This window comes from Ambystoma mexicanum, chromosome 4p (genome assembly GCF_040938575.1).
Source record: "Ambystoma mexicanum isolate Mex_15411 chromosome 4p, UKY_AmexF1_1, whole genome shotgun sequence".
NCBI lineage: Eukaryota > Metazoa > Chordata > Amphibia > Caudata > Ambystomatidae > Ambystoma > Ambystoma mexicanum.
This window is the reverse complement of record NC_090927.1, coordinates 1,142,459,053-1,142,485,093: the sequence shown is the minus strand read 5'-3', so window position 1 is coordinate 1,142,485,093 and position 26,041 is coordinate 1,142,459,053. Positions and strand designations below refer to the sequence as shown.

At 43.9% G+C, this 26,041-nt stretch overlaps 1 protein-coding gene across 5 annotated transcripts in view; it reads left to right on the top strand.

Moving 5' to 3' along the window:
• Positions 1-26,041, top strand: part of UTRN (utrophin) — a 2,010,688-nt gene that overhangs the window by 293,143 nt on the left and 1,691,504 nt on the right. For all 5 annotated transcript variants that reach the window (XM_069606729.1, XM_069606726.1, XM_069606725.1 and 2 more), the window contains one exon: positions 25,136-25,228. In XM_069606729.1, the coding sequence (XP_069462830.1) occupies positions 25,136-25,228 (93 nt within the window). The remainder of the gene's footprint in view (positions 1-25,135; positions 25,229-26,041) is intronic.

Genomic DNA, 26,041 nt, shown 5'->3' with positions numbered 1-26,041 from the left:
CGCAGGCATTTACCTGGATTAGTGCCAGGGTTGTGGTCTATCTTGGTGAAGTACAATTGCATCCTTGTGATGTGCGGAGGCAGGGGCATTTGTTTCACCCAGTGCGACCGCATCTTCCTGCAGCATTTACTGCTGGATGGTATCCACGGTGACAAGAGATGGAAAAGTTGAAAACAGGCAGTGACTCTATGCGTCGAGGTCCTTTGGGTGAGCACATTGATGCTTGTACTTGGCACCCCCCTACAGTCGCATAAATCCAAGAGCCAGCACGTGTGAACGCATGAATGTCTGGAAGAGGGGCGAGACACTACACTCTAGTTCAGACATGACACGGGTCATTCTGCTGAGCTAATCTACTGCATGCTCTTTTATGGCGTGGTTATCCAAGAATCACTTACCATTATTTGATTGTGTTCCTTATGAAGTACATGCAGCTGAAGTGGGAAATATGGTCTTATTGGACCATGACCCAACAGTTAATTTTATTTATTTTTTCATTTGTTTAGCAAACACAAACCCTAAGGCATCAGGGCGCTGGAAAGAACCAGTTGCATGTAGCCAGGAGGCAGGGGGCCATGCATAGTAAGATACATAGTGGTTGCATTTCACAAGTGCTACACATCACATCAGGTACAATGTTCACACAGACGTTCAGCCTAAACCATGTTAGTCAAACAGCCAAGTTTTAAGGGCTCTGTGGAAGAACCAATAGGATTCATCCACTCTTAGTGCATGCGGGAGGGAGTTCCATTGCTTAGCAGCAATGATTGGGAAACTTGTCCCACCTGCTTTGGCACGCTTGAACCTAGGTTTTAACAGTCTGAGTGTCGGAGGTTCTGGTGGTCCTGGCTGAGTGAGTCTTGGTATTTCTTTGAGCCAGGTATGGCGGGTCAGATTTGGAGATGCATCTATGGGTGATTGTGAGTGTCTTGAATGAGATTCTTTCTTGGATAGTGAGCCAGTGTACTTCTCTGCGGACAGCTGAGATGTGTTTGGATCTGGGAATGTTCAATGTAGTTGGAAGGGCGTTGTTTTTGATGGTCTGGAGTTTTTGTATTTTATGGACCGAGGTACCAGCGAAAAGAACATTACAGTAGTCGGGCCTGGTGCCTACCACTGCACGGGCGATCGCCGGGCAGCTGTCTGTAGAGAGGAAGGGTCTGGCAATCTAAGATTGGGTACCTTCCTATTTTTTGTTCTCGGGGGACCAGTTCAATTGCGGAAAGACTGCAAAGATAAGTAGAACATGAGCGTGAGCTGATTACCCCTCCTGTAAGCCTACATTAGTGGTATTGGCCAACATCTTAATATTGTGTATAATTATTTTAACACTGTATTGCACAAAATATTTTGTTCAATTCTTAAAACAAAGTTTTCAAATAAAAAAAAGTTTCTTTGGTCAATGCAAGCAGAAAAAACTGTTTCACTTATAATTTTTCATATACGTCAATTATCTGTAGTGGGGTTAGTACACGACTGATTCTTGTACAACATGTGCAGTGTTTTCTAGTTGATCACAAAGAATGAAAAATGTCAGCCTTATTTTTCAAGCCACTCCTAATTTCAGATAGTGACACAAGAAGACAGTCGTATGAACAAGCATTATATAGAATTTTTGTCATATGTGGTTAAGGCTCTTTAGTGTGGCCTCAAAGATGGGCGACCTATGTTTCGGCCCCTGTGTCTTTTTGGCGTTATCCCTAACGCGTACTGACTGGTGTTTATCAGGCCTTCATCAGGACAAAATATATCTTAACATAACTCAATCACAAAACCCCATTAGTGTTCTCTGTAGCTTGACACTGAATTTTAGTGCATGTGGACCTGGGCTATAGCTTCAGGACTGATCGCATCGGCCTGGAATCCCCAGATTTGTTCAACATTTTCTGCTTATCTTGATTCTTGTTGAACAGGAACTGTCTGATGGTTGATAAATACTCTTCACGTGAAACAGGCTCTATTCAAGCTGCGAGGACTATCGTGCAGGGGAAGATGTTTCATATTGTCTAATGTGAGGGAAGGGTGTGGCAGCGTTTCGGAGTTGGGTTGCGTAGGCTGCTGAGGAGGATATAGCGCTTACTTGGCGGGATAGGGAAAGTGTAGCATCAAGGTTGACTCGGGGTTTTTACATCTAGTAGAAGCAGAGCTTCAAATCTCTTGAATGGAGAAATTGAGCCTATCTAGTGTGTATCTTCTACAAAATTAAGATTTCGCTCATCTGAACCCAAAGCAGAGGTGCTATAAGTGCTGCAGAACATGGGTCGGAATGTAGATTAGATAAGCAGCATAGGCTAAAAGCAGCTCCTTGATCTGGCATCACCCAGCAAACGGGGGTCATCTCTGGGGATCAAGAAGCTAGTATGTGGCCTAAGGATATTGAAAACACGTTATTGAAAACACGTTCTCAAACACCATGCGATAATGTCACAGGGGCATGCATTTATGGTACCGGTTTGCTTGGGCGTCAAAAGTAACTCTTGGGTAGCTAGTGGTGTTAAGGCGTCCTGGCGCTTTTGCTCTACAAGCAAGAGCTAAAATAAATGGATTCCATCTCCTGACTATTTTGAAAGCTGAAAGATGGTGTGGGATGCCCTAAAGCGGTTGCGGTGGTGTGGGGGGCAAGGTCTAATGTTTTGCCAGAGCAAAGAAAAGACAATGCATTGTGGAACTGAATAACCTAGAAAGGTTAAAAGTGCGGATGGGCAAAGCCACCCGTTTTGGCTTGGGTCTAATCATTAGGCATTTGCCAGGCACTGCTGTTATATTCTCAGGTACTTGCACCATTTTGCAGCTGCTACCATGTACGGCCAATTAATACCACTACGGCAGTGGCTGGAAGATGCCTTTGCCATGTCTACACACAAGCCACAACTGTTGGAATTGCCAATACTTTTGTTTTTAAGGCAACAGTGCGTGTGCTCTTGGGGATGCAGTTTTGATTTCCCTTTATATAATGTGTCACTTAGGTCTTAGCCTACAAAGTGCTGTTGGCTTTGTAGATCACAGGGGATATGCCCCTTGCCATGATGTCCGAGTACAAGTGCAGCTCATGTAACTTAAAATGTGGCACCAGTTGCAATGAATATTACTTGAGTGGCCATCATTGCTTCATGATATGGAATTTTATTTCACTGCTTACAAGGTTCTGTCCTGTTCTGGCACTTCAAAATTATTTGTGCAACCTGCATTTTCGCAAAAGTAAAATGTCGTGCTTGTTAATATTAATTTTGCCTTCTGCCAAGTTTCCAATCAATTTAAATATTCATTTTAAACATTTTCATAAGCATTTTTCAGAATGCCGCTGTTTGCCCTTTTGTGTACTGTCTCCCACCTCTGAAACAGGAAGTGACAGAGGAGGCGGGAGAGTGCACCTTTCAAATCCAGTATTGCAGCAAACATGCACATTAAAATGTTGCATTTCCATGTATTTTTCATAATTTGCGTATATGGTAATCCTGCCTCACCAGTAGCAGTAAAACCAATAGGTGCAATGGTAGGGCCAGCAGTGTTAGTAGCTGTAGTATGTTTAATGATTGTAATTCTATAGCGCCTTAAACCCTCAGGCAAACGGGCGCACACTAGTAACTTTGTTAGTGTGGGAATACATTAAAATAAAGTTCAACGTTGTGAAATGCCTTAGGATAACCAGAGCCTGGTTTAACATATCCAGAGAAAACGGATTATGTCGTCTTTGTGGTGATCTCATCGGAAACGGCAAAACATTTGTTGACCGAATGTTCTTCGCTTGTGAACCTTAGGCGGGCCGTTATAAGGGCCGCGGGAACTGAAGATACCATTCCGAGGGAAGAACCTTGGCTCACATTTATGAATGCGAGGCAGGAGGCGTGCATCATACATTTCACCATTCTCTGGAGAAAAATGCAGACGATTTTGGACATGTTGGCATGATCTAATTGGGCCTAATTACGATACCGGCGGTAGCCATGCCGGTATCATTTGTTTTACGGCGCCCAGGATGATACCGGGTCATTACGACCCTGCCGGACTCGGTAATTGCTCTTTCCCAGGCATCGGTAAAAAATGCTCCCCAATCCCATTTCAGCCCCATAGGACTCAATGGGAATGGGGAGGCTGGATGCACCGGCACCATTTGTGAATGGTGCCGGTGCATCCGACATGCTCTGCTCGCGGGTGCCGGTCCACCCGCCAGGTCAGACCTGGCAGTCAAAAAGGCACCCGCGAGCAGAACTTGTAGTTTGCCGGCACGGTAACAACGGTACCAGCAAGGTTACCGGTACCGTTGCTACTGTACTGGGAAACTTGGAATGAGGCCCATTGTCACTTCATACATTGGTTTTAGGTGCAAAGGTGTTTTATGAATATTGTCTCATTTTTGGTTTGCTTTTTATTTTTTGATTTGGAGACGTTTAAAAGTTGATTTGTATTAACTGTATAATATAACAAAAAATAAATACAAGTAAAATAAATATTACATGAAATATCACTTGTAGCACTAGCATACTATTAGTATTGCTAACGGGACCACTGATGTGAGTAGCAGAAAATAGTAGTACTTTCACTGCTAGGGATAATACTGGATCACTACTACTAGTTGGAACACTAGTGATACCTCTAGGTAGAAGTACTAGCGTTCATATGAATATTGGTGGTGCTAGAACTAAGGGCACTTTACCAGTGCGCCATGGGTACCGGATGGTGACTAGAAGTAAATGCAGCCTTTCACTTTTCCCTGTTGCCGCTACCATTGATCTGCAGACTGCATTTCTGTTCCTCTGACGTCACATCATGTTTCACAGATTGAAGGCAGTTCACAAAGTGGAGGAGGGACTAAAAACAATGCTTAACACAATGTTAATAAGATGGCTGAAAAGAGTTGTTGGAATAATCTTGTTTATTTTTATGTCTCATTTAGTCTATTGATTTTACCCCACACATTTCTATTATTTTATTAAAGTTTAAATGATGGAGAGTAGAGGCTAGGATAAACATGTTAACAACTAGGTGTTTGCTCATTAAAAGGGCTCTGGCTAGAGAATTGTGCATCCCAGGTTTTATAAATCCAAGTCTGCTTATTCGTGATTGTTGTGCATGTTTTTTTAGAGTATTAGTACCCAGCGAGGGGTGAATGGCAGCCTCCCAGCCAATGGGAAGGCTCAGAACATGGGTGTTTTCAGATGGTAATCCTGCCGCCATGAGCCGCCTAAGGGCTGGTGACCGCCATCTCACCTCGCCGGGGAATGAGATCAGTCTATCCCTCCCCCACCCACAGAATTCCCTGCCCTCCCACCCCCCACTTACCTTATTTTCTGTCCTTTTCGGGAACAGACACGCTGGGAACACTTGTGTCCCCAGTGCGTCCGATCCAGATCGGTGACAGGCCGTCATGCTAAGGAAGAAAGGACTTCACGTAGTCCCTTCCCTTGCTTCCATGGCGGTCATTTTTTTAGTTTACTTTTTTCTATTTTTTTTGCATTGGCCACCATGGAAAGGGAAAATTGACTGTTTTCCCTTCCCCGGCGGTTATTTAAAAAAATATATATATTTCTGTTCTGTAACGCCAGAGCGTTTCGGAACAGAAAAAAATATGCTTTTAGCACCCCTGTCTTGGGTACTAATAGCAATAGGCCCCTCGCAGGGTAGGCATTACCACTTCAGGTAAAGCTCTTGGGCCTTCGTTACGGCCCTCGCTTCGCTCGGCTTCATAATTGAGGACAATCCCCTATTCTGATTGGGACTTGAGAAACATTCAAGAGTTTAACACAACAAATTGTCTCAACAAGAAAGTGATTTCAATCTGAAAATAAATTGCTATTAATTTTTAAAAGTTGTGGTAATAAAGGGTGTACATTATTTGATGCCTGTTTCCCAAGACCCAGTAAACAATGGGTGTCACTGTCATATGTGGACATTTGTGAGCCTTTTTTCACCAAATCTCAAATGTTATGCATTTGATTGTGTTCGTTTTAATATTTATCTTAGAAAAAATCACAGAAATGCCAAAGTTCCAAAATGTTGAACAATACATAAACCTAACATTTAGAAAACTGAAAAATTAGCACAAACGAGAGGATAATGCAAGTATCAATCCAATTTAATTAGCTGTCGATGTGCCTCTGTCTAGCTAATTTGGTAGTAAGACTAAAGAATCCTGGCCGCTTGGTAATGTATGGGCTCGCTTCGCTCGGGCCTGTAACTCGGGGCCCCGGGGCATTACTTGAAGTGGTAATGTGCCCCCCCTGCTCCCCCTACGCGAAGGCTATTGCTTAATCAATGAATGCTATGTGTGAAGTCATAGTGAGTGATGTCATGGAGAATGTGGGTTCCACTGTTGTCAGTTCAAGAGGTTGCCTGGGTGGAGGGCACCGGTGGGTCCTGCTCTGTAATATACTTAACTTGACACTGAATAGCATAGCTCAAAGGAGAAGTTACCTGCGAACTGTCATTAGAAGTTACTTTACAACGCTGGCGACGAGCTGCTCCATGGAGGGCTAGTAAACGGACTAAAACGTGTGTTATATGTAAACAGGTGATTACATCACCATGTAGAACCTGTGCCACCTTGAGTTCCAGGTGACGTTGTCTGGCGGCTCGTGCGGCGAGTAGCGAGATAACGGCATCGGAGCTGGGTGGCTGCAGGGGAACTCTCCACAAGAATAAAACCTGCTGAATACTGAAACAAGTGTGTGTACTATTGTTGAGGAAATACTGAGAAACGAACACAACAAGTGGCGACGAGGATGGTGCCGTCGTTCTGTGTGGTGGAGAGTTCCAGTAATAAGGAGTGAGTAGAACGACGGACATCGACATACAGCAGCAAGAAAGAGGTACGGCGGACATCGACATACAGCAGCAAGAAAGAGGTACGGCAGCGTATGAAAATTGCTGTACAGCTTACTTTGTAAGGAGGATCCAAGTGGATTTAGATTTAAGTGGGTGTGCTGAGGATTTTGTAAAAGGCGCGCGGCACCACTGATGAAAGGCATCATTTGAAGTGGGCGCGCGGCACCGCTAGTGACAGTAGCATTGCAAGGACCGGCCATGAAGAGCAACGTGATGACGCGGTCACGTTTTTAGAGTAAAGCACCCGTAATAACGTGCTTTGCGTGCCACCATATTGTTTTAAAAAAAAAAAAAAAAGAAACGTGGATCGCGTATTGTAAAGGCTTCGCAGTGAAGCTATGGACCGTGTGAAAGGGGTGCTATTGGAACGTTGACATCTGGGGAACATACAACCCTGTGCAACAACAGTTAATAGTAGAATAAGAACAAACAGTACACCCCACAAGAAGTTTTAATAAATACTGATGCAACCTAATGAACACGAACTGAAACCTTTGGAAATAGGAAGTGCAATGCAAGTCAGCTGGTAAATAATACCAAATTAGACCTAGAGTTCAAAAGCAGAGCACGGAGTACATGATTTGATGCAAGTACACAAGGATAATAAGTAATACAGTAAAAAGGAAAAGTAAGAGACAATGCAGGCTATACCGGCTCCAGAGAAATTTTTGGCTCATCCAGGAAGCCCAGTGTTGTCGTGGGAACAATGGTTGGACAATTTTCAAGTGTATATGAGAGCTATAGGAGGTGCAAAATTCAGTGATGACTTGAAGGAAGCTACATTGTTAAACTGCATAGGTACTGAAGCATTGAGGATTTTTAGGACACTGCCTGGGGATGTTGACTCTGGTGGTAGTTCAAGTGATGCCACAACCAGTTCAAGGAAGTATGAAGTGGCATTGTCTAAGTTGAGTAGACATTTTGGAAATAAAACTAATGTGGTCCTAGAGAGATACAGATTCTTTACTAGGAAACAACTCAAAAATGAGTCGATTGATATGTATGTGGCAGCATTGAGAGGTCTCATTGCGACGTGTGACTTTTCTGGCATACCTAATGAATATCTAAGGGATCAGATAGTTCTGCATGTGGCTGATCCAAAGATACAACAGAGACTTTGGCAGGCGAAGAATCCGACGTTGGAGCAAACACTGGAGATAGCTAGGTCCATTGAATTAGGAGACAAGTGCATGCGGGAAGTGCAAAATAAACAAGAAGTGTTGGATAAATGTACAATTCAAGCTGTACAGTCTGAGAGTCCAAATATAAATGAAGAGTCGTTGATTGCCATGGTAAGGAAAATGGTGAGATCTGACAAGAGTACAGGTCAATGGCAACATAGAGAGAATTATTCGAGAAATCAAAACAATTGTGACAAGTGCGGATGGTTTAGACATGCAAATTCAGAAAAAGACTGTCCAGCTGTAGGTGCAGAATGTTTTAAATGTGGTCAAGTGGGACACTATGGAAAGATGTGCAGAAACTTCAGAGGAAGGGGGAGATATTTTGTGCGTGGAAATAACTATCGAAGCAATAGATTCAACAGTAGGAAAGCCATATCTGGAGTGCGAACTGTTGAAGAGAGTCAACAACCTGATGGAGTAGTTGCAATATCAGAGGAGTTTGGAGAAGCAATGCAAATTTTAGCTCTCTCATCCTGTAGCAAAGCTGCGGGTCCGTGGGTACCAATGGAAGTGGATGGTGTAACCATACAAATTATGGTTGATACAGGATCCCCGTACACTATAGTTGACAAGGAGACATTTGAAAAAATCTTGAATAAGAAGATGGAGAATCTATATATGACAAGAGTCAAGGCAACAGGATATGGCAAATCTCCCATTGATATAGTGGGCTATGTTTGGGTACAATTATCCTTTGAAGGGAGACAAACTTACTGTAAGTTATATGTGGCACTGGAAGGTTTTGCGATAGTTGGTTGGTGGGAACAAGCTGCGCTAAGGATCAGAATTCATCCAGGAGAAATGAAGCCCATTTTAAGTGTGATGGATAAATGTTGTGATTCTCCCGATGGTTTGGTTCAAAGATTTCCAGAAGTTTTCAATGAGAAGATTGGGATTCTCAAAGGCTTTAAACATCGTATAGTCTTGAAAAGAGGAGCAAAACCTGTGGTGCATAAATTGAGGAACATACCAGTTGGGACACGAGATTCTTTGAAGAAGGAATTAGAGAAATTGTGTTCCCAAGATATCATTGAAGCGATAGAAAGTTCAGAATGGTTGTCGCCCATTGTGATAGTGAGGAAACAAGGAGGGGATATTAGGATGTGTGTCGATTTAAGAGACTTGAACAATAACATATGGATAGATCGACATCCCCTACCAAATATTGGAGAAATGCTCACCACTATGGAACCGGCCAAATATTTTTCCACACTTGATTTATCATCAGCATACCATCAGGTCGAATTAGATGAGACCTCTAGACATCTAACGTCATTCATAACACCATTGGGAGCGTTTCGTTTTAAAAGGATGCCATTTGGTCTAGCATCGGCGGCTGCTGTTTTTCAGAGACTGATGCAACATCTATTTGAAGGTTTACCTGGAGTTTACTATTTTCAAGATGACATTTTAATCTCAGCCATGAGCGAAGAAGATCATGATGCAAAGCTTCTTGGAGTTATTCAAATACTACAACAGAAAGGTCTAACATTGAAGATTGAAAAGTGCAAAATAAAAAAAAGGGAAGTGACTTATTTGGGTCATTGTATTGATGCTGATGGGATTAAACCTAAAGAGGCTTTAGTGGGTACTATACTAAGACTTCCTGAGCCGTCCAACAAAGATCAATTGAGGAGTTTGTTGGGTTTAACAGAGTATTATGCGAAGTTCATTGATCACTATACGGACAAAACCACACATATGAGGAATTTGATGAAGAAGAATGTGAGGTTTGAGTGGTTGAAGGAGTGTGGAGAAGAATTGAAGACAATTAAAGAACTAATTAACAAGGCTCCTGCCCTGAAAATGTTTGATTTCAGTGCCAGAACTGTCATATCGGTGGATGCTAGCAACTTAGGCTTGGGGGGAGTACTTGAACAGGTTCAAAATGGAGAGATGGTTCCTATAGCTTTTGCGTCTAGGACACTTAAAGAAGCTGAAAAGAATTATTCTACTATAGAAAAAGAAGCTCTGGCTGTTATGTGGATTTTAGAACATTTTAAAGGGTTAATATGGGGTATCCCTGTTGAAGTCAGAACTGATCATAAGCCGCTTATTCATATTCTTAATCCAAGAAATCCGCATTTGACCTCTCCTCGCATAAGGAGGTGGATTCTAGTCATAATGCAGTATAATGTTCTAATCAATTATACACCAGGCAAGAGTAATGTGGTTGCAGATTGCTTGTCTCGACTTCCGTGCTCCTCAGGTGATGGGTATGGTTGTAAAAATGAAGTGGAAATGGACAGTGTAATTGCACATGTACATCCTGGTTTCACCAAGGAAGATTGGGAGGAAGCTGTCAAGGTTGATGAAGAACAGGAACAATTGAGATTAGCAATAATGAATGGTTGGAAGGAGGTTCCTGAATGCATACTACCATGGGAAGGCAAGAAGGAAGAAATGTCCTGTAATGGGAGCTGTATATATCGAGGTGATCGCATTGTGCCACCCACAAGGTTGAGAGAGAAGATAATGCAAATAGCGCATGAAGGTCATATAGGGAGAAATCTCACTAAAAGAAGAGTAAGAGAAGTATATTGGTGGCCCAGGATGTGGGGTGAGTTGGAAAACATGGTGAAGGACTGCTCTGCATTTGCAGTCAGTGACAAAGGAAAAGTTGTCAGATGTACACCCCTGCAACCCATAGAGATACCGGTATCAGTGTGGACGAAGTTGGCCATTGATATATCAGGACCATATGAAATATTGGAGCCACATAAGATTTACATCATGGTGTTGGTTGACTTTACCTCTAAGTGGGTCGAGTGTGGCATTGCAGAAGATTCGATGTCGGCGGTAAAAGTTAAGAAGTTTCTGGAAGAGATATTTGACAGGGAAGGAGATCCTCAGGAGTTGGTATCAGATAATGGGGTGCAATTTTTGGCAAATGATGTACAAGAGTTCCTCAAAGAAAGAGCTATTCGACATAGAACTACGTCATTATATCATCCCATGGCTAATGGTTTGGTTGAGAGAATGAACAGATTTATCAAAGATACCATTCAATTAGCTGTTGCGAACAACATTTCTTGGAAAGAGACTCTTAAAGAAGCATTGCTCACTTATAAAGTCACGCCACATTCCACAACAGAAGTGGAACCATTCACATTGATGAGGGGAAGAGTGGCTACCAACAGACTAAGACCAGCTTGGTTAACAAGGAGAAACGACAAAGTGGTAGACATGGAAGCTGTGGTACAAAGAGTAAAAGACAAACAAGCTAAATATAAAAGATATTATGACAGGCAGAAAAGCGTGAGAGAAAATATCATAAAGGAAGGCGATTGGGTGAGAGTAAAAGAGCCCAGAAAAGTTGTGAAGGGAGAATCCAAATATCGTGAACCACAGATGGTAGTAAAATGTTCTGGGAAATCAGTGATATTGGAAGATGGAAATAGGTGGTCATGTGATGACGTGGTGAAAGTCGATGAGAAGGCAAAGCAAGCTATAGACAATATTAAAAGAGTGGTGTGGAGTGATGGTAATAAAGGTAGAGACGATGTGACAAATGAACATGCCAATATTGCGGAGGAGAGGAAGGACTATACATGTATGGCGAGAACCAGAAGCAGAGCGCCATATTTTAAGAAGGACTTCATGTATTATTGATAGTTTTGCAAAACACCTGTGTCACCTGGAAGGCAGAGATAACATGTATCCTTTTATGGTTATATTGCAGCCATGGTTATGAACTTCTAGTTAGATGTTAGATTGTTTTCTTTATTTTTATTTCCCCTGTTTGTTTTGTTTTCGTTTTTTTCCTTCCTGGTAATTTGAGAATGTGATAAGTATTTTTATCAATTGTAAGGGGGAAAGATGTTATATGTAAACAGGTGATTACATCACCATGTAGAACCTGTGCCACCTTGAGTTCCAGGTGACGTTGTCTGGCGGCTCGTGCGGCGAGTAGCGAGATAACGGCATCGGAGCTGGGTGGCTGCAGGGGAACTCTCCACAAGAATAAAACCTGCTGAATACTGAAACAAGTGTGTGTACTATTGTTGAGGAAATACTGAGAAACGAACACAACAACGTGTCGGTGGAGAATGAAAAGTAATTCAAGAAAGCGGTGATGGCGTGAACAGCCAACTAAGGACCCACTGTCCCTCAAATGGAAGACCCACCACCCAGGGGAGTCTGCAGGACAAGGTTGTATTGGATGCTGGAAAGCAAACGAACACAGGGCAGCCTACAGGAGGGAAGGTGGGCTAATGGGTGTGGTGCTGAAACGTTTAGGACTGTGCTGCCAGTTGAAGTGCTGTGCCACAGTGCCAGTATGTGCTGAACCCAGGGATGCCTACACGCGCTAGTTAGGCAGAATGTGTAATGGACCATTGAGAACGAGGCTCAGCTATTCGTGTTTCAAGAGGATATAGTAGGAAAAGTGGCGCCGCAGGTTAAATGAAAGGACTAATCGGCAAGCCTGTGTGTGGCACGGGGAAGGCCTGGTTCTGAGTGAGTGAGCAAGATGGTACTTGGCACATTCAACCCGTGCCGCCTCCTGAACGGACCAAGTGGCCGAAAATAAGCGATCTGCTATAGAGGGTTGGGACATCTCACCCCCCCCCCCAACCCCACGCCCTCTCCGCACTGCTAGAGGGGGTTGTCATGCCCATAGCGCATCGCGGTGCGTATAGCAACGTTTAAAGAGTGCCTGGACCTGTAGGAGAGCCATAGAGCCATATTTGACTGGAGCTGGAACCCGAATGATGACGTTGACTCCCATCTAGCGAGTGGGACGGGTTACACAAAAGGGTTTAGTAGCGTGGGCATATTAGTCTAGGCATTGCAATGTGGAAGCAGGGAGAGCCCAAGGATTTGCGGTGCCCTGGGCGGCAAAATGTGTGCCCTCCTAATTTCAGTAAAAAGTGACATCAGTAATCTCACAGAATGAGTCTTTAGTATGCAAAGGTATCATGAGAAGTTAAATTGGAAACATTTTGCCTTGTGTAAGTTAGTAGACAAACACACTGTGACATCAGCATATGAATTGTCAATATTAATATTTACCTGTGTCTCAATACCAGTAAGGAGCGAGTTTTTGTTGTTTTTGTTTTGAAGTAGCAGACAGCTGCCTACCTTGTACAGACTTATAATTTTGGCAGCTAAGGCATAGTGTGAAAAAATGATTTGACCAGGAGCACACACGTTGGTTCAGTGGAGATGCCGGGATTTGAGACCAGTCTGCAATTCAGGAATTAGTATCTCTTCCCAGATGTTGGTAGAAGTACTGTTTGCAAAAGGTCTTTCTGCAACTTTGGTTTGGAAACACTATCTGTGGAAGGCATTGCAAAAATATGGGGATTGTGTTTTGCTAACTGAAACTGCTGTTTTTGCAGAAGTTTTATGATTTATTTTTTATTTTTATTGTGTGTATATTTGGGCAATACTAACGCCTAGATGCTTACGGCTTGGTGCACTTTACAAATGTAAAAAACATAATTACAAAATAAATATTGTCCAGATTAGCAATATGCTTTTATTTCAGAAGCTGCAGATGAGGATTATTTTGACTGTAAAAAAAGAAAAGAATAGCAAATAACTGTTTATTAAGTGCTGCTCACTACAAAATGAAAAGGAAGCCTCATTAATGTACCCCCTGATCCTTGATTGGTGGGGTGAGCAGGCCAACACTGTTTGCTGGTGTAGAATAGCAGGGGATCCTATAGCAGAAAGTTGTAAAGGCAACTGAGCAGGTTAGGAGACGGTTGCTTAGATGTTACACGTTTAGACCTTCTTTGTAAATCATGTCTACTTTCCTATTCCTGCGGCAACATGTGCTGTAAAATGTGTTTTGACATGGGGATGAGTACGGCTTCCTCGCTTCACTCAGTGTGGGAACAGTGTCCACATTAGCAAAAATCAAAAGCCGACACCCAAGAACGTGAACATGCCTTAAAGTGAAAGATACACATTTAGTTCAATTGATCTTTCCCCGTAGAAGAAAGTGCAGTAGACAAGAATATTGGCCTTTCAGAAAAAGTAACTAACAGAAAAACAACCTGAGAGAGGACATTCTCCAATAAATATGCTGGCAAAGTATAAAAGGTGCCCAGCAATGTGTAATGAAATATTGCCATGAAAACAAAATCCCAATAGGAGTATGTGCTTTGATGATCATTTTATACAACCTGGGTGAAGTCCCAGTAACCAAATGCTTGAGCAAGCTTGCTGACCTCAAACACCGAAGGGGGTTGCATCCACCGTCTGAAAAATGTTACGGTCCACCCACATGTATCCTTTACCTGTGCCCTGAGTATCAGCACATGGCCACAATCGGGGGAAAAATAACTGCACCAGTGTCCAGGATTGCAAACTCTTACCACATCCGAGGCAAATATTCAGGGCTCACTTGCCCTCTCATCATTTCCCCTCCTGAACCCCTTGTCTGGTTTCAACAATACTCTGCTTTATGTAGTTGACTTGAAAAGTACACCATATCATAGTGTTGTGATCTAGCACTATGCGTTTAACCTGCTCTCCTTGCCTACCTTCCCTTCTGTACTGAAACATTAAAGTGAGCTTTCCTTTTGTACATGCCTGGCTCTCGACTGGTGACTGGTTCCTGATTGCTGACTGATGAATCTTGCCACCCCAGATACTACACCCAGCAAGGGACCCACTCAAATATATAAATCCTGACAGAAATATGTTGAGCAAAAAGTTTACAATTGCGGCATTATTGATTTTGTTTGTGCAGAGCCCAGCAGTGCTTGGCCTTTAGCTGCAGCTTAAGGAGAGGTGCTTCTGCAGAGCTTCCGTCTCCTTCCTCAGATGAAGTCTCCTTCAGCTGCGTTGGAAGGAGAACCTGCGATTTTCCTATTTGTAGGGCAAAGAAAGGCCAATCCACACTTAGTTTGCAGGACTCCTACTTAGATGCCCGAGTTTCACTGGATTAAACGTGGTGGGATTACACTCTGGAGGGTGGTTGCGAAAATGGCAGATTCCGCAACATATAATAAGGAATTGTCCACACAGCATAGTGGTAAAAATATTTTATAAAATATCATGCTTAATGAGTTACCTACCTTTTGACCGTGCCCTGGTGGGCAAGAGCGCTGGGATTTTTTTTGAGAGGATCCCAGAACTTGTGGGGAAGGGAGCAGATGAAGTTTACTTGAATGCAGAGACAGATTGTACACTGAATATTACAAGCAAGGCGCCATTTAGCCCTGTGTCTCGGCACAACGACCAGCACAGGCCACTGCTCAATCCAGTCGATGTGTGTACTTATGTGACAAATCAACTTCCGGGGCACCAGTGGTCCAGGGATGAATATTGGTTACGAAACATCAATCAGCCCCACACTTCTAGTACACCAGAAGGGATCCGAACAGATAGGAAACAGAAGAAAATTATAAACCTTGTCCAATTTTGGGAACGTGGACGGAACGGCAGGCTTATCTCCGAAAGGTCGTGAATCGTTGGTTAGTTGCAACACAGCGAAAATATAACTATTACCCAATGATAAAAGGGACTGTCCAATCAAGGTTGTATAAAGATATCTACTTTATTATTATCACAACAGACAGTTCTAGCAACACTACGAAATACAACCCACCCTGTAAAGGAATGCAGAGTACAGGCAGTTTCAAAAAAGGAAAAAGGATGCCCTCTGGACACTGACAGGAGAGTAGTCTGTATGGTAAATTATCAGTTCTTTTTTTTTTTTTTTTTATTTTTTTTTTTTTTATTGTTTCGGTGATAAATTTTACTTTACACCTTTACAAATATTAAAAAACATACAACATCTTAAGATCTCTTGTATACAAAAAACAGCCAAATTTCATTTCCTCTAAAACAAACTTTGAGATAAAATCCTTCGGGTGAGCGGAAACAGTGTGTTAGCAAACATAAAACTACTACAATATACTGTAAACGTATACAACTTAACAGAACAACTCTCTCCCAAAAATACCCTTATAGATGATAGGGCAGAGGTGAACAAAAAACAAAGGAGATACAACACGCAGTCAATCAAAGTTCAATAACACACAACACATAAGTAAATATAACAGTAAGTTCATATCCAAACTAATCATATCAGCCAAACCTCCTGTTACCTATTCGCAAGTGCCAACCCAATGCTGTTAAAACTTGCGTGATTCATCATCAATAACTGTTCTTCAATCAGATTAACCAGTCTAACAGTTGCTAGTATAATAGTATTAGAGGAGCCCTGCATGCATCTTATCCATATTAGATTGGCTTCAAAGCTCGAATGAGAAAAGAACAAAGAAGCCAAGCAACACGATCTTTGATTCGCAAAAAAATTACAATAAATAAATAGATGTTGAAGTGTTTCCTTTTCCAATCTATTCAAGCAAAATCGACATCCATGTCCCATTGCCAACTCTCCATAACCGGCCCAAGACCGAATGCGCTCTCTCGTTTGGATAAGATCCAAACGGAAACGCATATAGGTCTGTCTGGCCCTTTTATCAGGAAAACATAAGATATAAGGTAACCTTGGGGTCACGGCATGTCTGAACAGCGCATAGGTCGCAAAGGAAGGATATTCCCCGACCTTGTCCGAATTTAGAGCCCACGCATTGCAAAAAAATCGAGTTCTGACTTTGCTTGGGGTTTTAATTAGGTCTATCAAAGTCATATTAAGCGAAGCCAGAGCCTCCATTATTTCCTCCTTTACTTCCCGAACCGAGGCCGGGCAATGATTTTCCATCATTATATGAAACTCTTCATAGAGTGAGTTAGGGGGAGGTACAAGAAATTTACAAAAGGCATTTACCTTCCTCCAAAGATATTTATCAGCTAGAGAATAGAGTCCCAACTCATGTAATATGATGGGATTTGGTAAATAACTTGGTAGCCCTAGAATCTTCTTCCAGAGCTGACCTTGTATTTGATTTAACAGGGGCCCCAACTTCAACAGGCATATATCAAGAGTATAAAGCAGGATGGGCTCTATCTTCATCGTATAAAATTGGATGAGGGGCAGGAGAGAGAAGCTGCAATATTTAGCATTGATTATTCTCATTTGTCCCATTAACGGGGCAAGCTTCTCTTTCAGCAAAGCCCGCCATCCATCAATTGAGCTCCCATTAGACAGCTGATAGCCCAGATATACGATCGCCTCTTTCCTGGCAATGGTCTGCTGGTTGATAGTAAATGTAAATCTAGGCAGTTTTTTTTTGGCCGTAAAAATCATAATATGGGATTTCGCCGGGTTAATTGTCATGTTATTTTGCAGACAGTAATCATGAAGTGTGTTTAATTTGTTCTGCAGACCGAAAGGCACTCTGTCGAATAGGACAATATCATCGGCAAAAGCTAACCAATGTAGACGCATGGGACCCAATATTACGGGGAAAGCATTAATCTCTTTCCAAAGATTCTCAATATCAGCGAGATATAAATTAAATAAAACTGCAGCTAAATTACATCCCTGCTTAACCCCTATACTCGTAGGAATAATAGCAGAGAGGAGCCCCTTAGCATTGATCCGAATCTGACATGAGGCATTTGTGTGGAGTGCGGCAATTAAGGCCACCAAGGAGGATGGAATGCCATAGGCCAACATCTTGCGCCAAAGGCGGGCACGAAGAACATTATCGAAAGCACATGTAAGGTCTATGGCAGCCATATATATGGTGCCCTTTGATTCTCTGTGCACAGCTCTCCTTAAATGTGCTAAGATAGCGGCGTTTAATTGAGTACCCAATGCCCTACGAAATCCCACCTGAGCTTTAGACAAAATATTATGGTTTCTTATATGATCTTCTAAGTCAACCAGGAGCAGGCGTGTAAAAATCTTTGCCGCTGTGTCAATCAACGCAATAGGTCTGAAATTCGCAGGATTACTTATCACCCCCTTTTTATGAATGGGGATGATAATGGCTATAAGCCATGATGGCGGAATAATCCCGGTGTGGTAAATCGACTGATAGCATGACAGTAGATACTTAGCCCAAAAGTGGGGATCAGATTTATATACACAAGCAGGCAGCCCATCCGGGCCGGCAGCTTTTGATGGATTCAGTTGCTCAATTGCCCATATGATATCCTTTACTTCCCAAGGACAGACCACCGGAAGAGGCAAGTGCATCGGAGCGCTCTCTGAAGCGGTATGTCTAGCAGGTAGCGAGAACTTCAAATTAAAGAACCTCTCCCATTCCTTGCCTGAAATCACCGCCACCATGCGAGAATCCACTTTTCCTACAGGATTTCTTAGGATAGCCCATAAGTCTCTGCTTTTTTTTTTACACAAAAGGCCAATCATGTATTGGTTGGCTAAAATATGGGCTGCACGACGCAACAGAGTTAACTGTTGTTTATAGTGCGCCTGAATCATATTCTTTTGGCGAATATACGTACACTGACATATCATTCGCTTCCTTAGTGTGCGGAGATCCCAATTTCTTTGCTTTTTTAGACATGCGATCTGATTGGCATTGACCTGGGCAACCACAATAGTGGACTTTTCCAATGGCTCTTTCGCGACATCTACCAAATGCATATGAATCATTTTAGCATTCATTGCATTAATTTTGGTTACATTCGCTGTGGAGGCCTTATCATCCCAATGTACTAATATATCCCTATTTACCAAAAATGACACTTTCCTGCATCTGGCAGGAGTCCAGTTTACAGATATTGTATTCCTATCACATGACACTAAGGTTGCAGGGGCAGAAGTAGGATAACATTCCACTCCCATATGCAAGCAGGAATATAGCATATGATGGTCACTCATATTCAAATCTAATATCTGTATTGGTTCAAGCAGCCCAGAGCATGCTTTAGAGGCGAGTATGTAATCTATGAGGGAAGTGGATGAACCTCGTTGCCAAGAGAATTGAATGGAATTAGAAGCCAATTGAATTGGGTAAATCCCCCATAGATGGAAAAGCGATAGTAATTTCTGGCCTCTATCCTTGGCCTGTTGCGTGTAGGCTGAACTATTAGAAAAGGGTCGTGTTATGCTCTTTAGATATAGATAGCAATTCAAATCACCTCCAATCATGATTTCATAGTCAGGCCATTCCCTAGCTGCGATAGATAGAATGCGTTCTAGATCTTCAAGAAGCCCATCAAGCGAAACCGCTTTGGGATTCCAATAAATGGATAATAATAACAGGTTCAGATCTTTGGAGCTCTTAAACGTCAATTTTACCAGCACACAGGAGGCCGAGGAATCCACTATAGAAGCTGGGACTTTCAATCTGGTGTTAATAAGAATCGCTATACCTCCTGCGGGGCGACCTGTGGTAACCCTTTCTGCCACCCTAGAAAAACAAGAAAATCCATCTAGGTAAAAGGGCTTTAATGCCATAGTCTCTTGCAGAAATAAAATGTCAGGCATCTTGTCAGGCTTAACTTGTTTGTGCCATGCAATGAGATTGCCTAACCCACAACAATTCCATGAGGCCACATTCAAAGCTAAAGATTATGAGCCTGGTTTGGGATCAATGTTGGCAACAGACGCTTTTATCAAAGGTTCCAACCAGGATAGACCACTTAAGGCTTGAGAAAGTGACGCTAATTGCAACGATAATTTATTAACTTGTGAGTCGGAAAGATCGCCCGCCAATGCAGTGGGACATGCTGGGGGAGAGGGTTGAATCCAATCAAGAAACGCCCAAGCAGATTCCATATCATAGAACAATCTAGGAGTAAGACCAATAGAATGAAAGTCTTCCACAAACTCAAAAAGCATTTTGGTAATAATTTGAGACTGCACTCTACAGAGAACTCTGTTGTTATTATGGGATGCTAATTTGACCCAGTCCAGATCCTTGGATGAGAGATTTCTTAGTGCTGGAATCTGAAAAAATGAGTTCATTAAAAAGGATCTGTTTATACGAGCCGGCCCATTTATCTCTGGATTACTAGACCAGCCTACTATTAGTTTCATATCCTTTGGTGTGTGTGCAAAGGAAGGCTCTGCCAGGTCTGACCCTCCCTGGGCAGCTAAGGGAGGGGATTCAATATCAGCACAGGGAGCACTCATCAGAGACTTAGGATCCAAGGCAATAAGAGTTGACCCAGCAGTGTTATTTGGCTCAATATAAGGTACATCCTGTGCGGCAGCGTGCACCACTGTCCCCTGAGCTTCCAGCTCAGCAGGTGCAGGAATTTCCTGGATGGACAGGGGATTCTGTAGGGACGTAACCGCTGCTTCTAGCTTGGGAGCTGACGCCCCTGTAGCCACTTTTTTAGAGGCAGTGTTGGGGAAGAAAGATTGCATCTTTGGTTGCGATTTATCAGGGCCTGTCCTCAAAGGGAGGAGAGGCATGATTTGCACATTGCTGCTCTTCAGAGCGGCAATCTGCAAATGCCGCCTACTTTCCTCGTCTAGGTCGTATAGGGCCATTCCCAAGTCGTCATGGCACGTCTCATTTTTAAGGCAAGACCTCGTCTCCGTCACCGAGGCCCTATTAGAGCCGGAAGTAGCCACGTCGACTTTCTTGAGACGTGCTTTGGTCTGTTTTAAACGCTTCTGAGCTCTTAGGAAGGATTTCCTAGCTTTTCGTGAAATAAAATTCCTACCATCAAGTTCAACGGGTTCATCCTCGGGTTCTGAGGATGGTATAATGGCCATATCACAAGACCCAGACTGAGCTTTTACCAAATCCACCAGAATGGAGGGGCTGTCAGGCGGGGAAATTTGCCTATCTACGTCCAAGACAGCCTCTCCTTCAACATCCTGAGGGGCGGGAGTGCGCGGAGCAGCAACAAGCTTATATACAAGCTGCTCCATCTGCAGCAGCCGCTCATGTTGAAGTTTCAAAGCCTCAACCACGTTGATATCATCCACCCCCTTTTGTTCAATTCTATCATCCTTCACACCACTCACCACCTGTGAATAAGATCTTTGCGGCTGTTCAGTTGCCAACACTACACTGTCTGTTTGAGTACTTTGCGAGGAGGTCATGACATCAGTTGTAGATTGAATGTGGGAAGTTGCTATCTTTCCTAGCAGTGTTTCAACTTGAGCCACATAAGACGATCTAGAACGTTCTTCAGCTATAATAAAACCCTCCATTTTTGCCATTTTATCTCTCATCAAGGACAGCGTGCCCTGCATCTCTCTGATGGAATAGTGCGTGAGTTCATGACCTCTATCCAATAGGTTGAGCAAGCTAGAAATAACGGGAAAGTTAACTGCTTCATTGTTACGGGCGGGTATCCTCAACTCCTCCGGGGTTGAAGCTAGACCGCCCTCTCCTTTTGGAGCAGCAGGATCAAGGCCCTCTGATCTGGAATCGAAGGGGCTGCCGCCAGCTGACTGAGTGGGACCCGTAGGCGTAACTCCCCCAGCCTTGTGGTCCTCATACAGGCAGGCGGCCCCCCCGTCTATATCTCCGCTTAATATCAACCCCAACTTACTCAAGGTGCCTCCCTCATTTACGCTGCTATATAATGGGGGCTGGTGTAGGTGAACTTGTTCACGAAATGGGAAGGAGGAGGCAGCTGGAGACGACGGGCCCAACGAAAGCCGCATTCTTCGACCCAATTCGTTAGCAATTGCGGGGGCCAAAATCGAGGTATCAGAATTGCAAGAGGACCTTTGCTGAGCCTGGAGATGAGCGCACATTGCACTCTGACCCAAGCAATTCCCATAACCCCCCTCCCCTAAGGCATCATTCGCCTCCTGTAAGGAGAAGGATGATTGCAGTAAGAACAAAGGCTTCCCATCCACGGATGGGGGCTTGGGCGAGCATGGAGAAGCCTCATTCTCGTGCTCAAGTTCGCCCTCGCACGTCACCCCCTCTATCAGATCCTCCTGGGGGCCACTAATGGGCAATGGCATATTGCTAAGCGGAGGCGACAGAGGGGGCAGCGCGTTATCTAGGCTGTTGGACAGATGCTGGATAATCTCTTTAGAGGCAGAACCAGATTTCCCACTTCGTAGAATGGGACCCATTTTCCCTCGGTCCACTGACTACCAGACTAACTATGCGGCAAGACAAGAAAGAGGCCGCAACCCTCTTTTAGGGTAGCGTGTATAGCCGAAACCAAGCACGGGTAGTTAAAGCCCAAAAAGCCCCTCACCTCACGTCCCGCGAACCGCGAACAGCCAACAGTACTTAGGATGTACTTGGCAGGTGCGCGGCGCGGGTGCGCGAGGAAGCTGAAGTTAAAAGGGCTTCCTGGGCGTCACTCGACCCAAGAGGGCGGGGCCTAGGGGAGAAAAACACAGAGAGAGCACATTACCACCCCTCCAATCACACAGTGGAAATAATAAAAGGACAAAAATAATGTAGCAGAGAGGGAGCCTTAGCGCAGTAATCAAAACAGTGGAAGGAGGAATGATAAGGCAGTTCAATGGAAAGTTCAATGGGCAGGGGCAGGTCAGAACGTATTAGACTGTCACCTCCTATCCTCGGGCCGGGGCCAGGCAAACTGTGTGCAACACAGAAAGACGTCCTCCAGGCGTGAAGAACGCTCCGAGCCGTAAACACCACGGCCAACAACAGATGGTATAATAGCGCAGAGCAAAGGCGGCGCTGCACGAAGATTCCAGGAAAAGCGTAGGCCAGTCCGAGTCCACAGCCAACAGTACTTAGGATGTACTTGGCAGGTGCGCGGCGCGGGTGCGCGAGGAAGCTGAAGTTAAAAGGGCTTCCTGGGCGTCACTCGACCCAAGAGGGCGGGGCCTAGGGGAGAAAAACACAGAGAGAGCACATTACCACCCCTCCAATCACACAGTGGAAATAATAAAAGGACAAAAATAATGTAGCAGAGAGGGAGCCTTAGCGCAGTAATCAAAACAGTGGAAGGAGGAATGATAAGGCAGTTCAATGGAAAGTTCAATGGGCAGGGGCAGGTCAGAACGTATTAGACTGTCACCTCCTATCCTCGGGCCGGGGCCAGGCAAACTGTGTGCAACACAGAAAGACGTCCTCCAGGCGTGAAGAACGCTCCGAGCCGTAAACACCACGGCCAACAACAGATGGTATAATAGCGCAGAGCAAAGGCGGCGCTGCACGAAGATTCCAGGAAAAGCGTAGGCCAGTCCGAGTCCACAGCCAACAGTACTTAGGATGTACTTGGCAGGTGCGCAGTTCAAGCTTACTTGGTTTCAGCACAAAGGGAGCAATGGGTCTTAAAATGTCCCTAGGGGCCTTTTGGAGTAGGACCAGGGGGAACCACAATGTATCTCCTGCTGTAGGTTGTCGAGGTGCTCGACCGGGCCGAGACGGCTTCAGGACGCTTTGCAGCTTCTGCAATAGAGTTCAAGATAAGATGGCGGCAGGTATCTGGTGGCAAACAGTTCGGCGGCTACGGGTCAGGAATCATTGTCTCAGTGCTGGTTGGTGGTCCTGAAGCACTGGTTGAGACATCTTGGATGTCTTTGACTGCAGTGTAACAGTCAGCATTGCAGTCGGTTGCAGCTCGAGGAACTAGACTGGCTCAAACATGTTCTTTAAGGCAGACATCAGCACTTCCCACCTAGGAAGCTTGCTGGCAGAACATAGCAGGGCATGCTGTGTGCTAGTTGTGTGCCGGTTCTGGAGCTGCTGGTGGGTCCTCTCAATTCGGTATGTTCCTCTGTTTCCTGGGAGATGTTTAAGGGAGGGGTCCTGCTTCCCTCATGGAGACCCTGGCCTACCTTCACTGGCGGTAGATGTAAAGGAGACTGAGGCTTCCCAAGGCCCAATGAGGGGTTATTCTTGCTACTCCTTGCAAAGTCTCCAGATGATCTTCCAAAAGAGGGGATCTGCTCTCTTTTAAAGCCAAATGGACCACAGGGATTGGTGTAGGCTAAGTCTAGCTTAATGAACCAATCCTGGGTCCCCACCAACAATCTCCTGTATGCGTGAGGTCATGACCAGAGTGCTTTGCAACAGAAAAGGTAAAGGGGCAAAAACATCAATACTAAGTCCCACCCATCTTCCTGTCTGTTGTGGATCAAATGGTCTCTGTTGTTAATTGAGCTCGCTGTGGTTCCTGATTAAAGCAGTAGCTCTCCTATGAAGTTGCAGTGAGACCTGACTCTGGCTCCTGCAAACATCCTCATGCCTTATGAATGGAGTCCCCCTGCAGGGTGAACTACTGTAAACCTGCAGTCCCAGGCATGATAGCTCACTGTCAATTGATACGGAGGGCGGGAGCTGGCTTCAGGTTGACATAGTTGCATATGAAAGGTTGTTGAGGGTTTCCGGTCTCCTTTGTTAATCTCTGCAGCCAGGCCCCATGTGGGCCTGTTTGAAGTACATTCTATTTGTATGTTTATCGCTGCCACAGCTGCAGGGCCCAACAAAAGGACATGGTGGATCCATGGAGTCTTTGTTAATCAGGCTGGCCATGGCAGGGGTGAAGGGTTGGCCCTACCCCTTCTGGAGATGCATCGTTTTACTCCTCCTGTCATCTCCCAACTAAACATGACAGGGGGACTGTGCCTGTTGGCTGTGTCCACCCAGAGTGCACCGGTCTATGCAAATGTTGTGCGAGGAGCATAGGAAAATGTGTGCAGATTAGCCCCACACATTTTCCAGAGGTTGATTATCGTCCTTCAATTTCATTTAAAAGGTTCAAAAAGCCCAGGCGAGTGCACACCCACCATGTGGATGGTTGAACACCTCACAACTTGTGAGAGCAAATGTAATGCAAAGTGAATTGCACTTTGCATTCAGGCCACCAGTGGTTTTGTATGCAAATGTGTGCTTTATGTTGATTTGTAATCGTTTCACATACTTCCACCATATGAAACATGTGAGCCTGTCTAACCAACACAGCTATCTGTATACGTGGCTGCATTCTCCCATTGCGCAGTAAGAGCAGCTTGTGGCTGGAAATTTGGAAATGCAGAAAAAGCAGCAAACATGGCAGTAATCAGCCAACTTATTAATGGTGTGTGCCTTTATGTGTATATGCCGTAGGGGCTCACAATGTGTTCAATTAATTTGAATGCTATGATGCTATACAATATTGCCGTAGAACAGCGTGGCAGACTTGAAACGGCTGTGCAGCTCTTCATTTTTAAAGAGCTCAAACACATGCATGGGTCTCTAGCTAAGCTGCTCTATAACATATTGGTTGGAGTAGGCTGACAATAGTTTAATAAATATATAAATATTTTGAATAAATCACATTTTTGGGAATTTCATGTTGAACCAGTTACAGTTCAGTAATCTATGTTTATGCTCCTTTATATTTAGAGTGGAAAACCACCTGTGAACGATATGTTCACCGACCTCAAGGATGGGCGACGACTGCTGGACCTCCTCGAAGGCCTCACAGGGAGCTCCTTGGTAAGAAACGTGTTAATAGTTTCATCTGGCACACAACAAAGCTTCCATTGTCTACGCCGTTCACCAGCCCGTTTTCTGCTTTTCTAACTATGCTATAATGTTTTGGAAAAAAATAGAGAAGTATGTAGGACTTGAAGAAAGTCATATGATTGCTCTGGTCTGATTTTTGCCATTCTGCATATGTCCACAGGTGCGTTTTTAGATATGGTGTACTTGTGCTTATTTTCTTCTTCTCTTTAAACAGTATCACACTAATTAATTTCACCTTCATCTGAAATGCAAGTCGATAATAAAAATCATTCCAAAGAACAAAAAATAATGCACAAGATGTGAGAAAAACAAAAGGTCTATAACACAGCGTATGCCGGGGAATTGCAAAAAAACATTCAACCATAGGACAGAAAAAGGCTGGTTTTATAGCAAATTACAGAAGAGAAATGACAACAAATGTTACAGGTTATTCATACTTCTCCAGCCTATGATTGGCCATCATTATTTGAAATATAGGTGGATCTATACACTATTTAGCCCTATTGACTTATTCTCTCGTTGCAACCGTAGCAAGATGTCAGTTTATTAATTAATTTGCATTGAGACCGGCTCGTTTGCCATGGTGCTGATTGGATGGTACTCTTTTAATTTTGTATCGGCTAAACTTGGTATTGGATTGGCTGTTTCAGGAGGAGTATGCGTGGAGTGAGTGGCTGAATACATTTGAACCAATCCCTGTGTCAGGTGCGACAGCGTGACAACGCAATTATAACTTTTACATCCCCATCTCTTTGAAGTTATCGGTTGGAACCATCTTACTGT